The 14359-nt window shown below is 39.4% G+C and overlaps 3 protein-coding genes across 6 annotated transcripts in view; all 3 read left to right on the forward strand.

Moving 5' to 3' along the window:
* LOC126865247 (uncharacterized) overlaps window positions 1–8042 on the forward strand; it is an 85978-nt gene extending 77936 nt beyond the window's left edge. For all 4 annotated transcript variants that reach the window (XM_050617569.1, XM_050617568.1, XM_050617570.1 and 1 more), the window contains exons 3-5: window positions 4857–5164; window positions 5407–5743; window positions 6117–8042. In XM_050617569.1, coding sequence (XP_050473526.1) covers window positions 4857–5164; window positions 5407–5743; window positions 6117–6293 — 822 coding nt within the window. In that variant the 3' untranslated portion in view covers window positions 6294–8042. The remainder of the gene's footprint in view (window positions 1–4856; window positions 5165–5406; window positions 5744–6116) is intronic.
* LOC126865239 (nose resistant to fluoxetine protein 6-like) overlaps window positions 1–14359 on the forward strand; it is a 221502-nt gene that overhangs the window by 128894 nt on the left and 78249 nt on the right. The gene's annotated exons all lie outside the window — the stretch shown is intronic.
* LOC126865233 (uncharacterized) lies at window positions 9239–14188 on the forward strand. Its single transcript, XM_050617530.1, has 5 exons — window positions 9239–9640; window positions 9839–10086; window positions 10190–10372; window positions 11029–13613; window positions 13675–14188. Exons 1-5 carry the CDS (start codon window positions 9371–9373, stop codon window positions 13764–13766), a joined length of 3378 nt encoding a protein of 1125 aa, XP_050473487.1. The 5' UTR covers window positions 9239–9370; the 3' UTR covers window positions 13767–14188.

Consider the following 14359-nt stretch of genomic DNA (forward strand, 5'->3'; position numbering starts at 1 on the left):
ATCAGATCGACGCTCATAGATACGAGTCAGAGCGACCGATGCGAGTAGAATAATCTCGTGGAAAGTCTCGAGGAAAACGATCGATGGCGATTTCCATGCGAACTGCAGCGTTACAACGACGCTTAGTCGAGGGAAAGATAGTTAAATGTTTGCGACCATGTCGGAGAGACGCTCAGGACAGGTGGAGTAGATGTATAGTAAATTGCTACTGTCACTCGTCCTGTTCCGGCTGCCAAGACGTCGTTTCTTCGATATTAATGCGACGCGAGAACTCTAGCCCTCGTTGCAGAAACTGACCCGTTCCTTGTCTCGTTCCCTTAAATTCTGAATGTCGCGTGGCGCCAACAATCCTCTATCGACGTTGGTTTTTGAAGTTCCTTCGAAATACGTGCATTCATACGTATACGTCGGATTAGGGTTGGAATTTTGGGGCGTTCGATGAACCTTTACTCGATTTACCATATATAGCTGAATATAGCTGATGTTTATTGGTATAAATGTTTTTTTTTTTTAATATTTATTAGAATTACAATCAATTCTAGCGTTGAGAATTTTCAGTAGTTTTTCTGGCTAATTATTTATAATAAGTTATTACTTATTATAGATAAGTATAATTTGTACGTAAGTATTATAAATAAGTAAATATTACTTAATTTAAATAACTAGTTGAATCTATCGTTTAGGTCTAGCGGGTAGTGTCTCTTCAGCCTGCGAATCTGGTCCGTCGTATCAAGTAGTCCAGTGATTAGGGGATTTCGGTGTTTGTTGACTCTTTTGCTATATCTGTCGCTATATTTTGCTATTTCGTCTTTGACTGTGGGTATCTTGAGGTCGCGGTGTTGTTTCGTTGGTAACATAATTGGTATAAATGTGGTCGCTACAAGAAGCTATAAATAACAGCGGCGATCGGATGGTCGCGATGTTGATGACAACGAATTCAGGTTCGATAAAAAAATGCACGGTCAACGGGATGACGAATGCGATGAGATACACGTATAACTACACAAGTAAACGTACAACGTAAAACTTACAAGTAAAAGTTATCTGCATGAACTGACATGCAGTCCAAGTGGAACTGCCCTTATATATTCTTCTTCCCACCTCTCTTTATTTTTAAGGAGAGCTATATAATTATTCCATACCTGTGTCAGATACACGTCACTCCCTTGACCGTGGCTACGTTCAGTGACCCGTTATGTCAGTTTGAGCCCAAGCACATCGTCGTAAAATCGGATTAGAACATTACAACTATTTCTTAGTTTTATTACTTAAGTGTAGCTATAGTAAAAGTCTGGCTAGGGTATTGGGGGTTTTCCCAACATTCCAAAAGGGAAGCCCCGATGTCCTTTTGTCTCCGACGTAAATGTCGGAGATGAAAGGACACCGGAGCCTTCCCTCTGGAACCTTGGAAAAATCCGTAAAATTGTAATTAAAGTTTACAGTTGTAATTAAACAATTTGTCGTCGTTCTACCCAATTCTACTTGTTTGCGATTTGTGATAATAAACTTGGGCTCAAGGCGACCATCAGCCGCCGAACGTAGCCGCGGTCAACGGGACGGGCTCCGGTGTCCTTTCATCTCCGACATATAGAAAGAAGAAAAGCTACGGAGGAGAATTTCTTTAGGCGAATCGCGCAAAAGCTGTCAACCTCGTAAATTGAATAGTGGAGAAAACCCCAGGAATTTACGATTATTTGTACCGTCCTGTTGCGGCATAAGCGTATTTCTGGTAGTAAATCGTTTGTTTTTTACATAGTCGTGTGTCGCTGTTAATCGCGTCGGTGTCTTGGAAACGGAACCGTTGAATTTATAAAACTTCGATCGATTTTACATTTAAAAAGCTCGGTCGTTTTCGTCGCGTCGTAGCCATCTTCGTGCGGTTATTTCAATTTATACGAGGACGTTAGTCTACGTCGAAGGAAACTCGTGAAATGCGAGCGGTCGTTCGATCGCAGGCTTTTCATGGCGTCGATAATTCGTAAAGAAACGGACAGCGAGCACGCGACCGTCACGAGCGCGAGATACCACGTCGTAACGAACGGTGGAAGAAGCGTTTAATTACGACATAATGATCCGTTATTAGGCGCAACGACCTTTTCGCGTGCGACACACGTGACCATGTCACGGCACCGAGGAAATTTCTCGTTCAGCTTTGCACGCCGCACGGTGTTCCTGCATAGCGTTATTTTGCCTATCGCCGGTCTTCGCGCCGCTTTTAGTTTACCCTTCGTGTCCCTTCACGCTCCCGTAAATTTCTCAATCGTCGTCCCACGGACCGTCTCTCCGCACGCGTGTCGAACTCTATGCGCGAGAGGAGAAACGGGAGAAGCGGCAGAGATCGGTTTGCTGGTAGTGCTTTGTTTCTCGTAAGTCGCAGCCAAGTTAAATACCTTTTCTTTTTTTATTATTATTAACGCGGAGAAAATTCGCACGGACACCAGATCGCTTCTGGGGAAAAGCGACGTGGCAGTGAGAGACTCCACCCGACTAAAACCTCCACGATGACCGTCCCGGCTGCGATCGAGAGGGGCCCGGGAACCGATGTGAACGACACACCGGGCCCAAAGTTAAATACCTAGAACTCTACTTAGACAGACGATTTACATGGAAGCAACGTAGCAGATCAATTATAGACAAAACACGGATAAAAAGAAGACAGATGTACCGGCTAACCAGTCGAAACTCTAAACTCGGAATGGAAAATAAACTAAAAATTTACAAAACGATAATAAAACCAATTTGGACGCGCGGAATACCACTATGGGGGACAGCATCAACGAGCTAAGCAAATAAACTACGATCTACAAGCTGTCTAAGCTACGATCGAAGATACTCGGAACAATAGTCAACGACCCATGGTATGTCACGAAACGAGGATATACGCAAAGACTTAAAAATACCAACGGTCAAAGAAGAAATCGGCAGGTACGCAAAAAAATACAGGAAAAGAACAGCGACACATCCAAACTATCCGGCTGCTGAATCGAGCAAAACTCTCGTAAAAAGAAGATCGAAGAGAAAATCCCGCTGACCTCGTTGAAGAAATAAAATAGACAAACTCGAAGATGGTATCCCGCTGGGGGTAGCCATCCACGTGTCAATATTTAGCAATAAAGCTAGAAAAATTTACCCAATGTCCAGCTGGACGTATCGTAAGGTACAAATTAAATAATAAAAATAAGAAGTTGGAGAGATCATGGCGCGCGTCATATCGAAAAGAAAACGAGAAACTCCGCTGGGAGCCCGTTGTCCGATCGAAGCCGAAAGGACAATTTGCTTTTTCAACGAGTGCGAGAAGCGCAACGAGAGACTCGTAAATCGATGACGTGCGCCGTCGAAGAACCTGCGATACTTGTCGCGTGGGCCATTCCACGGCACTCTACCATTTACGCGAAACAATGCCGAGAGTAACGGACTCGTCCTGTTTTCGTAGAAAAGAAAGAACGAGGAAGGTAGCCGGGTCTATGGTCCGCGCAAAGCACCGGACGCGTTTCGCATTTCGGGAACGCCGAGCTTCGCGAAAAACAGGTTTGCCGGATCGTCCCGTAAATCGAAGCCGACGCGACAGAAAAATTCCCGAGGACCCTGCGTTTCAAATGTTTCGCGTTACGTACTTTTACCGGCTTCTCCTATTTTCTACGCGGACCTGTCGCTAGCCAAGATCGGTTCAGCGAAGAATTAAAACTCGAAACTGGAAGAGATTAAAACTCGGACACTGTGGTGGCGGCTACGAACTTTGATCGAACGAAGACAGAGACCGTTGAAGGCAACGAGGACGATCGACGATCCAAAGACAGTTTGCAACGTCGAAAACGAGGTTCCTGGCGCGGTGACAACGTCGGACCTCGCTCGAGTTACTCGAAAATTGACAACGGCGCTGGACGTTTATAATTCAAGACGGTTGTCGGACGACGTCGTGACATCGGCAAAGTGTAAAAGTTGGCGCTCGAGCGAACGGCGAACTTTGCTGGAAAATTTGTTCCCCGAAGTACCTCGTACACCGCGATGGAAAATGAGACGTAACGAAGAGGTTGCTTTGATAGACGAAGATCCTTGCGTACGAAGAAGAAGAAGACAGGGAGGGATTGTTTCAGTTTCTCGACGATAAATACCGACCGTTCGCGATCTAAGTTTTAAACGTAGAAGCAAAACGTTCCTTTGGTCCCAAATCGTTGTTATCGTCGTACAGAAACCAGACACCGACCGTATACGTACAATGTTACATATATCGCGTGGAAAACGTTCGCTGTATTTAGCGTGCACACGGTTAATCGAAAAGCGAAAGAGAAACAAACTCGATAATACCGTGCATTGGCATAATGCATACGGTAATGCGGTCGGGGCAAACCCTCGGGATCTCCTAATTAATACCACGTTAATAGGCAAATCGAAGATGCCTTGCGACTGGCACAGTTGCGCGTAGCCGCGACGCTCCCTTTCCCCGTAGGGTACGATCGTTGGACTAATTACGACGACGACGAACTCGATGCATGCAAATTCCATCATTATCGATTCGCAACGGTTTTCTTGCGAATCTTCTTGCACGGTCGGTCAGTTTCTTTTCTTCTAACGCACTGCCGGAAGACTCTGGAGAAAAAAGAAAGGGTCGTTAATCAAGCGATTCTTATTCCTTAATTATCGATAATGAGCTAACGTGATTAATCGTTGGTTGATTACCAGCGGAGAAGAGCGAGCCGAAGCTCTCTCGACTAGTACAAATTGCTGATTAATTCAACGTCGATAAAGCCACGCAGAAGTGGTACGTTTACCACGGTCTCGAAACTGCGCAGCGATGGCTCGCGCGTACGTTGCGTGAATTCGCCAAAGTCACTCAACGGGTGATATAATTGTTTCAGGAGGACCTCGTGGCACGGCTGACAAGGGAGAAGGCAGAGCAGCTACGGACATTGTCCTCGCAGCTGTTGCTGTTCGAATCGAGGCTTTGTCGAAAACAGAAGGAGATCGAGGCTAGTCTGGCGCAACGAGAGTCCATTATTCTCAGACAACAGAGGGTGATTCGTCAATTGCAGAGCAGATTGGCGGAAAGAAGTACCGGGACGAGAGATTCGCCACCTTGCGACGCTCTGGATAGATTGGACAGTCTCGGAGACAGCGACAGCGCCGTTGTTCTCGAGGAGGCGGCGGACGACCTAGCGCCACCGAGGTAAGCGTACGCTTCGTTTAACCGAAACACGCGCGAATTTTCTCTCCCTTTAAACTGTCGTTACGTCCATTTTTGTTATGTTTACCAGCGAAGCTAAAGATAGAATCCTTTGGTTCTACGCGATGATTAAATTTACTTAAAAAACCACACCGCTCGTACGATTTGATAGACGCGAAATATCCGCACGCGTTAGGAACGATACGTTTGAAAGTTTTCGAGTAAATATAAAATATCCTTCGCAGGTTTCGCTCGAACATCACCGACGTGACGGTGATCCGATCGGTTTCGGACGCGGTCGAACCGTCGAGCAAGTACTCGTCGATGCGACGATGCAACGGTTTCCTGAGGAGACCGGAGATCTTGGAGACCGTTTACTCGGTGGAGGAGGACGGAGACAGCGAAAACAATCAGGACCCGTCCGAATCGACGGAAAACTCGGAATGCGAGGAGAGACGGGCAAAGAACTTGGGAAACGGAAAGGGCAGACTTCAGGATTTGTACGGCAGTTTCGAGAGACTCGCTCAAGAGGCAGACTCCCCGCCCAACGAGAGACCAAGGGACGAAAGTCAGCAGGCGCAGGTAAGAAGATCTTTTTGTCCGAATATCCACTTAGTCGCAACCGTCTTTCGTATCGACCGTGTCTTCTTTCGACCTTTCCGTTAGTCTATTTGCGTACGCGCTATACGCGCCACTATCGAACTTGTTTCGTCGACTCGCGTTCGAGCAACGTCTTGAAACATACGTATACGAGAATTTTCTTCTCCCTTTGAGAATCCTCTTTCCGACTCTTCATCCTCTTCGACTCGTTTATCCCTCCTATCTTCTTACATTTTTACCATATTTGCGGTATTTTCGGAATCCTTTGAAATCAAACGTTCGTGCAACCGCGTCCATCGTACTGTCGATTCTTTCTCGCAAGCCAGTCGCAATTCTGAATCTCGTGCTTTTCCAGGTCACGTACAACAGGGTAATGAGCAATCACCGATCAGTGACGAAGCCAAAAGACGTTAAGTACAAGAGGATAAACAAGGCAAAGTCGAAAAGCCTGGAAGAACTAAGGGGACGACTGAGAAATTGGGTGGAGAAAGGGAACAAAATCGCTATATCGTTGGATCAATCTTACGCCTGAATCTCTACTTTCTGAAAGTATATTATAGAAATTGTTGGAAACGGCGATCGAGATCGATCGATCGTTCGTCGTCGTGCGCGCGGCAACCTCGACCGTCAACGATATGGTGGACGTCGACGCGATCGATCGCCGTTGTATATTTAATTAAATTTCTCATCGCTCCATGTGATATTTACCGTAGTGTCTCGAGAATTAATTAGAAACTATACGCACCGCGAAATACGTTGCGCGTGGACAATTTTAACATTTGTGATATATATAATGATTTTATGATAATGCAACCACGTTATCTAGTGATAATTATCGTCGTCGCGATCGCGGAACGGTAAGAGGAGTAACGCTAATGGAGGAGAACGAGACAAGATAATCGAGAATATTTGCTAATCGCGTAAACGTAACTTGTACTATGGCAATCTCGCGTTGCCAAATTCTCTGGCGTACAATCTGCATCGTAAATCGAAATTGCCTTTCTCACCGCGAACGAAACTAAACGCGCGCCCGATATAACCGAGTCGTAGCTTCCTTCCTTCCTTCCTTTCCACGCGTTCGCCAAATCGTCAATTACGACCACCGTGCTATATCGATCAACTGACGCAACGTTTGATCTTCCTCAAAAAAGAGAAGAGCATACGCGCGATCGCGTTGTCCAACGGACCTGAGCTCGATTTTTTATCTATAAAAATTGCTTAAACGCCGGTCACACGCTATATGTGGCTCTGTCGCGTCATACTCCCTTATCTGCCTGTATATCTTCGCCTATACGCAAAAAGAACAAACGGGATAAAAGCTTTCAACGCGTCATACGCGAAACTCGTACGATATTCTCGAGCATCTTACGAGATACGATATCTTCTTTCTTATGTCGTTCAACGAACATCCTACATTTTATTCAGTATCGACAAATGTGCCACTCTATCTACTTTTCTATTAAGATTTCGTAGGGCGAACTTGCTCATCGATTCTATCGCCAGGCTGATCGAAACAACCGACACTGTGTACCGTAGCGAAAAGAGACGCGATTCGAGTTAACGCGCTTACCGTACTCGTAAATATCGAAAATTATTATCGAGAGGTAATACTATATGAAATATGTGTATACTGAACGATAAATGCTTTAAAAAATCACGGTACTTAAAGTATCGATGAAAATATCTTAACTCGACCACTATATCCCGTTACCGCAATTGTTTCGATCAGTCTGGCTAGTGAATTTCTTTAGATAATCTTCGAGATTATCTGATTTAATCGACGGAAGATAATCAATATCTATATACGTATATGTGATGCATTTACCGAATCTAATGCAGCACGAATTATTTTTCGAGATTTACGAATGTCTTTTCGATGCGATTAAAAAATGTTCGTAAGACACGAGTTACACTGTAGCATAATATTTTTCGATCGTTCTTTACGCCGTACCAACGACACGAACTCGACACTTTATTTATTTATCGACCATGTATGTGCGGCCGTCGTCTAACCTTTCTGTCTCATTCTATTCAAATGAGAAAACTATTCTTGCGGGTACCTGTGTAATGTTAAAAAATACATAGAAACGTTTTCTATTTCGCGTTCCGTTCGAGGCGAATTTATATTTAACCGGTGCGTTCTCGAACGGGATAAGGGTACAAGAAAACTATCGACAATCCCCAATTTTGAAAAAAAAAAAAAAAAACGCAAAACATATTCTATTAGAGAGGAATCTACAGACAGTTCTTTTGTAAATAAGATGAGATGAAATATATATATTATGATATGTAATAGCTTAAGGTTAAGACTCTTCGGAATTCTGCAAAAGATTATCATGTAGATAGCCGCGTTAATAAGAACAATAAATTTTAACGATAGAGAATCAAGTTTTATGTTCCTGTAGGCTGCATAACAGCCATCGACAGATCTCGTGCATAATATATTTGCGCGCTTATAAATACATATACTTATAAATAAATCGCATATAAATATATAAATATATATAAACGAAATACTATATGAAACTGTAATTGAGTCTACTTTGCTAATGACGAAATGGGAATGAGAAAAGAAAAAAGTCGGAATAATCTGAGCAAACTGACACTGATGAATCTGTGGTATCGTATTTACAGATGTTCCAATATACGCGTGAACAATATAGATGCTACAAAACTGATACAGATATCACAAATGGTTTATAAAGAAAGTCGACTGTCGTTCTAATTTATGTAAACGATGTATCGTGTATACCATCGCTTTCTTAGAAAATTAGTAAACTGCTACCGATATTAATAATTACCGCATTATTATTTTAATTATTATATTAAATCGCAAATAAATTATAATACAAAAACTTGTTGCGTGTGTCATTGTACCCTTTCAATTTCAAGCATGATGGGGAACCATGGAATTAAACGATATAGCTTTCGAAATATGATCTTGTTTCAATTACAATGTCGCATATATTCGTTTAGCTCTAACGATTTGTTTAGAATCGTTACCTATCTTTCACAGATCCGAGGCTTTCATACATCCTACCTATACAAAAATCTAATGATTTCTTTAGAATTACTAAAGTTGTGGATTAGGTTTTTCTTGATTTTCTTCATATCGATGAAGTAATATTTTCTGAAATATTGTAAAAGCATAACATTTTATACTTCCTTTACGACTATACGATCTATCCTGTTCTATATTTTAGTTATAATTTCGTAAAGACTTAAACCTACAAATTTCATGGAACACCTTTGTCTTAATTTAAACCGGTATGTGCCATTGACTAAATATAGGATAGACCTGAGTCTGCTGTCTATTACTATACCGTGTTAAGTCGATAATATCGCATGTGATACGAAAATGACAAGGGGGTCTAGTGACCTCCAAAACGTGAGACACGAAAAAGCATCGCATGTTACATCTATCTTGTACCTCGTTTGTGGCGCTATTTTAGTATTGGCGCGTTTTGAATCGTTCTACCAATCAGATTGAATTTGGTAACCACCTTCAAAACAAAATAATATGGCTGGTATTACGCATAACGGAAAGTTAACCGGGATGCGTTAATAAAATTTTATAGCGATCAAAATCATTTGATCCTTGTTAGTGACATGATTATTGTGCTCATCCATGTGATCTATTTCTTTGGCAAGTTTGTATATCAGAATTATCGAAGCAAAAGACAAAACACAATGGATAATGATACGGTTAACATGGAGCTAGGACGCAACATTTCTGAAAGTGATCGTAGAATGGTAGATCCTGAGACACCTCAGACTTTTGAAGAAAATATCAAATTTTTCCCGCCGGCGTACATCCAAAGATATGCTGCTGTCGCCGATGTACTTAATAGTGAGAGATATCGAGGAAAATTACGCAAGGTATTCCGCTTTCATATCTTCGCAATAACTTTACACGTGGATTTTTCTTTATTGCTAGAAATATACTTATAAATCTTTCGCGCAATTTTATATATGATATAATACCATTTATTTCGTATTACATGTTTGATATTTGCAAACATGAATTTAACAAATTTTTAACAGATAATAAAATGACTAATCTCCTTCTTTGTTTAGATCGTTGACTTTGGATGTGCAGAACTTGGTTTTTTAACACACCTAAAAAATACAGGAGGCATACAAGAAATATTATGCGTAGATATTAATAGACCGCTTTTAGAAGCTTATAAAAGTAGAGGTGCTCCCTTAGTATCTGAATATTTACATAGAAGAACTGCACCTTTTGTGATTGAGATAAGCGAAGGTTGTGTTACTCAAAATGACAAGAGGCTAGAAAACACAGATGCTGTAATCTGCATAGAATTGTAGGTTGCTATATATCGTGTTGTTTTTAATTTTACTTTTCAAGCGATAAGAAACTCGTATAATATTATTTCATAGGATATAACGCATATTTTAACACTTTAGGATCGAGCATTTGTATCCAGATACTTTAATAAATTTCCCTTACAATATTTTTGGCTATATCAGACCAGTATTGGTAGTGATAACAACTCCAAATGCAGAGTTTAATACGTTATTCCCAAACTTTTCTGGATTTAGACATCCTGATCATAAATTCGAATGGACCAGGCAACAATTTCAAGATTGGTAATGATTTTGATTTTCTGTTTAATCGTAAATTTTTTATTTATTTTTACTGTATATACAGGCTGATCTATGAGTCAGTCACCACACTTTGCGAGCCTTACCCGATGATCTGATAAGAAGATGTTTCGAATAAAAATTGAACAATTTTCAACCGGCTACAAAATACGGTATACAAAATTTCCAAAAATGCTTTTTTCGACCAAAAGTCAAGGTTACGTTATTTATGCTTTTGTAATGTGCATATAATGAACATTTTTCTCCTTGAGACGTCCGATTTAATCGAGGTAAAATTATTTTTAACGGTAGCGCCCTTCTCGATTAACCATCGTTTCAATATTTAGTGTCATTTTAAGGTCATAGTATAGAAGGTCGTTATAAACTCGTATTAACGTCAACTACGACGGTATGAAATCAAAAATACGTGGCATTCATTTAAAGAAGTCAAGGTGATCTTGACTTTTTCTCGAAAAAACGATTCTTTCGGAAATTTCTTGTATTGAAATTTGTAGCCGATTTAAAGGCGATCAATTTTTATCGAAGATATTTTTTTATTAATTTGTCCAGTGTCTGAAGTATTGTGGCGATCGATTCATCGGCGTATTAGCCCGTACATAGCAAATAATCATACATGACATAAACGTAATTTCTGTTAACAGGGCTCAAAATATTATTTTAAGATACCCCAATTATGTAGCAACATATCATGGGATTTGTAAAGGCCCAGAAGGCTCAGAACATTTAGGATGTTGTACTCAAATGGCTGTTTTTCATCGCATCGGTGAGATGGAAGAAGCGTATAGCCCTGGCATTGAAAATTTATTTAAAGTTGTAGCTAGATACGAATACCCGTTTCAAATAGATAATCGCTCAGATGAAGAAAAGATTGTTGACGAAGCATCGTACTACATTAGACATTTATCGTATCAAGACGATATGGAAGAAGAAGTTCCATTAAAACTAATATTAAAAATGTTACATACGTTTCCAATTTCTATGGAAGAATTGGAAACAATTTTAGGGGACGCTGGCTGGGCAATTGAAGAGCGTGAAGATGGCCCTGTTGTCTTAGTACCACCACCTACTACATATTCTGATACTACAGTAGGTGGGCCTCTTTGGAGTAATGACATGTATGCTTCGGAGGAAGACGAGTGGAATATGGAATCCGAACAACCTATAAATTACAGCAGAGACGGACAAGAAGAAACGGACAATGAAGATTGGAACGTAGAATCAAGTATCGTTATACCTGCTATGTCACCAAGTAATTCTATGCTTGAAGACAATACTTATCTTTATGACGAAAAGGATGTTTTACACAGTAATGAATTTGAAACGACAAGAAGTGCCGAAATTCCTGATAAATACAGTGAAATTAACAACGAAGGAAATATAGATTCAATACTTGGCACAGATAATTTCAATAAATCATTTGACGATAATGATCCATTGTACTTAAATGAATCAACAGAATTATCTGATTCTCCCGTAACAAGAAAACTTAAAAGTTTGTATATAACATCGGACATACAAGATGATGCTATATCAGATACTGCACAAAAACTTAATTGTACGTTAGATCTAGTTTACATGTCCCTTTCACGGGCCTCTACTTCGCCTGAGCCATATCTTTTACACGCCGTTAAGATGGACCAACAATTAACAAACGATAGTATATGTAATCAAAGCATGAGTGATCACTGGATGTTAAACAATTCGCTCCAACAGGAAAATATATCGATTAACACCATCGCAGATGTAAATGATGAAGAAAGCAAGAAATCATCATTAAAATATGATCTTGATGGACATGATCACTTAAACGATATTTATTCAAATACATTATATAAAGAAGATAAAGATCCTGACAATGATACTAACACAGCAGCAAGTACAAACCCTATCGATCAAAATCAAATGCAAAGTATCCAACAGAGTAGTAATGTCTCGGAGCATAATTGTCATCTAAAAGATCAATTGCAATCAGATAATAGTATAGTTTATGCTAATGATATTGTAACAGACAATCAACCACAGTTTACAAGTTCACCAAAAATGGAAACTAGAGCAAGTAGCATGGGTAAAAAACGAAGATCTCTTGATTACAAGGAGGAGGAGGAGGAGAATAATACTAATTCGTTAAATATATCACAGAAATGTCAGTTCACAAGCCCTGGTAGTAATAATAGTAGAAATGAGGTACTTTTACAAAGTAATATTGATACAAATATAACTGCTATGTCAGGCATTAAACCAAATACAATAGGAAAAAGGTATAGTAAACAAGATACTTCTATGTATCAGAATGATATGAAAGTAAAAAGTGGGAACGAGTTAATAAAGAACTTTGATCAAGATACACTTAATAGTAGCGATACAGCAACAATATGTCCTACATTAGATGATAATAAACAAACAATAGAGGAATTGCCTGAAACGAATTCTTTAAGTAGTAACAATGGCACGAAAAGTAATGAAACATTACAAAGGGAAATTACAGATCCTTGTGCTACAGAAAAGTTGGTAAAGGAAGAAAAAGAACTTCCTGCAATAAATACCAATAACATACAATCAGTAAATTGTGATACAAAAATTCAATTGACGAAAAATTCAATTAATGAAAAGACTGATCTAAAATCTGAATTACATAATGATCATGATTTAAGGAGCGTTGTTACCGAAATGTTTTGTAATGATGCCAAAGATATAAGAGATATTGAATCCACATCAGTATTAAAAAATGAGAAACAAGATGAATGTAACGTAGAGAATCGCGAATTGAAACCTTCTCCAGAAACTGTGGAAACACCTTCAAATAGTTGGTCTCCGGAAGTAATAGATTCCGAATATCCAAATAGCGCTTCCGCTCAGGATATGACACAGGAATACGCTCTATCAAGTGTAGCGCAAGGTCATATATCCGATTCTGAATACCCAAATATAGCAGAAGTTCTAAGACCCGAAATTCCCGATGAGATCGAAGTTGAAAACGGTGACCTTGCAAATAATAACAGAGATGGTGAAGGTAATAATATGATTGCTGCAGAATTAAACGAGCTGGAAGACTTACAACCCTTCATTGAAGTACTGGAAAATGATATTGAAAACGAGAATGATATTTTTGGTGTAGAGAATGACTTCCCTATATGGTTGCTAGGAATATTAAATATGGCCAACCCAATTGATGTGGACATGGACATGCAGAATCACAGGGAATTGATGTTTCCAAACAGAGCAGCAGGTAATTTTATCAGTATATACAAATTGTCAATAAAGATAATGATTGATTTTTATATAAACAGGTGACAACGCAAGGTACGTAAATATGGAACGCGATGAAGGTTTTGATAATAGTTCTGAAGAGAATAGTGATTTAGAAAATAATGAAATGTAAATGATGTTAATGAAAATGCGCTAATGAATAGTGTCGAAGACGATAATGAAAATGCGCTAATGAATAATGTCGAAGACGACAATGAAAATGCGCTAATGAATAATGTCGAAAACGTCAATGAATATGCGCTAATGAATAATGTCGAAAACGATAATGAAAATGCTTCTAACCGAAATAGTGAAAATGAACAATGGGTTATAATTACATGTAATACGCGATATTGTTGAAATAATAATATAGATGATTTCACATATCACTTTACAATATGTTTGCAAGATCTGAAGATAAAAATTTGAAGGTAATTATTTTTTAACAGTACATACATGTGTGTATTCTGATCGTTCACTTATGTTCCTCTTTTTTTCTTTTAAATGTAAATATATCTTAGAATATTGTAAAATCCATAAAAATCTTTCAAGGAGCTTGTTACGAAAGTTTCTTTTTCTTCCTTTTATATATATATATAATATAAGAGATGAATTTTTTTTTTATTGTCTTTTTTCTTTTTTTATCACATAGAAATATTCGTGATACACTCGTTTTTCCATTTAATCTATCGAGAAATCAATGTTCTTGTAAGTAAGCGTAACACA

The sequence above is a fragment of the Bombus huntii genome, chromosome 4, assembly GCF_024542735.1.
Source record: "Bombus huntii isolate Logan2020A chromosome 4, iyBomHunt1.1, whole genome shotgun sequence".
Lineage (NCBI taxonomy): Eukaryota > Metazoa > Arthropoda > Insecta > Hymenoptera > Apidae > Bombus > Bombus huntii.